Source organism: Penaeus monodon, chromosome 29 (genome assembly GCF_015228065.2).
Source record: "Penaeus monodon isolate SGIC_2016 chromosome 29, NSTDA_Pmon_1, whole genome shotgun sequence".
NCBI classification, from domain to species: Eukaryota; Metazoa; Arthropoda; class Malacostraca; order Decapoda; family Penaeidae; genus Penaeus; species Penaeus monodon.
The window spans coordinates 35,910,165-35,912,749 of NC_051414.1; the positions used below are offsets into that span (position 1 = coordinate 35,910,165).

General features: G+C 37.6%; 1 protein-coding gene across 1 annotated transcript in view; it reads right to left on the minus strand.

The window, feature by feature from the left end:
* The window catches only part of LOC119592217 (rab3 GTPase-activating protein non-catalytic subunit-like), a gene marked incomplete at its 3' end in the record, with an annotated part of 43,875 nt that overhangs the window by 648 nt on the left and 40,642 nt on the right, over positions 1-2,585 (minus strand). The window contains 6 exon segments of the mRNA XM_037941049.1: positions 185-337; positions 657-782; positions 950-1,099; positions 1,482-1,700; positions 1,922-2,103; positions 2,351-2,524. Of these exon segments, the coding sequence (XP_037796977.1) occupies positions 185-337; positions 657-782; positions 950-1,099; positions 1,482-1,700; positions 1,922-2,103; positions 2,351-2,524 (1,004 nt within the window).

A 2,585-nucleotide genomic window follows, 5' to 3' on the forward strand; every position in this document is an offset into this window, starting at 1 on the left:
AAACACTATAACATCTAACTTTCTAAATCAAATGAAGTTTTCTCAACTACTCACAATCTACTATCATTGCTTAATTTCACTACAAAGGATAACTTACCAGCTGACAAGTATCGTCATGACTCAGAACATCCTCCTAATCAAACCAAACAACATTAATAACCAGCTATACTTGACTGGTACTCACACAGGACTTTATCCATTCTGTAATAGTAGGGGAGGTCAGAGCCAGATGGTGTGCCGTCCTCGGAGAGTTTTCCAGCTGGTAGTTAAGCCTCTGCCCGGCAATGAGGACCAACTGCGACCCCAGCAAAGTAGCATCACTAATGGTTGGTAGCTCCTGCAAACATGACCCAATAAAACATTGACCATGAGTAATTCAACAAGATTCTGAAGTTGGATTGTCCCCCATATTGTTCATGTTGTGCATAAATACCCTTTAATCCAAACATAACTAACTGAAAATGAAACCTTGTTCAATATTGGAAGAGACATTACAAATCCTTCTGTATTTCTGCTTACACACAAATATGTATAGTTACTGGCTAACTGACTAACACATTTTTTACAAGCCATTTAAACTATACCTTCATAAGCCTTCATATCCAACATATAATAAAAAAGGAAATCTAAAAAGTTTGGAAAATGATAAATCTCACCTCTTCAGCTAATTTATCAAGCCCAGAAGTGTAGAGTTCGCATATATGGTGACGGTGTAAAACATCTAGGGAAGTTCCCCATGCTCTGCCAAGATCTATTGCCTGGCGAATACTCAGTGAATCTCCCTGAAAGAAGAGGAATTTTTGTATAAAGCATTTAATATATATAATATATATAAAATCCAATGTGAAGGTTCACTAAGAGAGAATCTTTCCCAAATCGAATAGCTCTATTCGTTCTATTAATCTATACAAAAATATGCATTTATGATAACTAGCAATTCGTTATATACCTGCTTAAATTCTGTAGTGTCTGGAAGCGAAGAAACGGCAGCTGTGATCACTCTACATAAAAGAGCTAAGCGGGCCTTTATAACAGTCGGGTCAGTGTGGCCTCCGATGGTCCAACTGGTTGTCAGAGGCTTGAACAAGACACTACGATCCTGAGTGAAAAAACAGGAAATTGTGAACACCTCATAGATAAAGTGAGGTTTCCAAACAACAGTAACATACATAAAAAGAAATTTAATTATTTCTAATATTCTTATTGTAAATATGTTAAGAGCCTGTCAATAGCACTTAAAAAATTATCATGAAGTGAAGAAAAAAAGAAAGGACATTTATATAATAAATTTCAATAGGCATCAAAACACTCATACCATAATTTCATAACATAAATCTTATCATTACAATAGGTAGGTGACACAACGTCATCCCTCAACACGAAATTCACCAAGAAAATAGGCAAACGACAAAGAATCCCCCATTTCCCAATCCACCATCAAAATGGTTAAGTAAAAAAAAACATACTCCCTCAACACATACCTTGCCATCAAAATAGGTCAGCGGCCTCACAGATTTCAGCCCATGTTGCGTGACTAGATAGAGGACAGAGACAAGCTGGTAATGCTGGTACACAAGATCATAGCAGGTCATCTTCTGCATCACTGTCAGCTCTACCAAGGCCGGCGACCCTTCCTGTCCACTCCAGAAACTATCAGCTGGAATAACCAATGGCTTCTCCACCTCACAAACTACATTTGCCTGTTGAGGACAAAGATAAAATTACAGTTCAGTATCATAAATGAATGATTGGAAGGGTAAAGGCAGAACTCATAATTCAGATTGCAATTTTGAGAGTCCCATCCCCTACCCATGCACATTTAATTCAATTCCTATATACTTTAATTGCATTCCCATCCCACTGCTACTTGATCATGTCATTATAAAGAGAAAAATGTCCTGCACACATTCAACAAACTCACTTCCATAATTTGTTCAAGGAGGGTGAGGACTGCCTGTAGCACTGGAGCGAGGTTATGTTCTCCGAGGCCAAGGTCCCTGCGGCATAGTCTGTCTTTGGGTATCCTCCCTACTTTGTCCATCAGACTTGTTGTTAGCTGGACAAACTGGCACACCCATGTTTCCCAAAGCATCAGGGAAACACCTGGGAGATTTTTTTTGAAGGGGAGATTAGTAGAATTGTATTAATGAAATATTGCAAAATGAAAAATATAAACAACAGATAAAACATGATATAAGCTGTCAAAACTTAACCAAAGTAGCTTCAGTCTCATGGTTAATTTTTTCCATATATTACACTTACACACAACTACTCCAGCTTACAATTCACTAAAACAATACCTTAAAAAAGGCAACTAAACCTGCATCCCAACAGACAGAAAAAAATTTACCATGTCTAATATGTGAATTCCTTATGCTTCCAACGAGCTTCACAGCCTGCGAGATCAAACTAGTGTCGTCTCTTGTTTTGTTCCACGCTGCCGATAATTCCCAGCTCATATTCGTTAGAACTGAATCTGCCGCCACGGAATTTGGGAATTTCTTACTGACATTCCTTAGAAGTTCTGAAAAACGTAAGAATTTTTGTATTGTGATTATGAATAGACTTTTTTTTTCTACAAATAG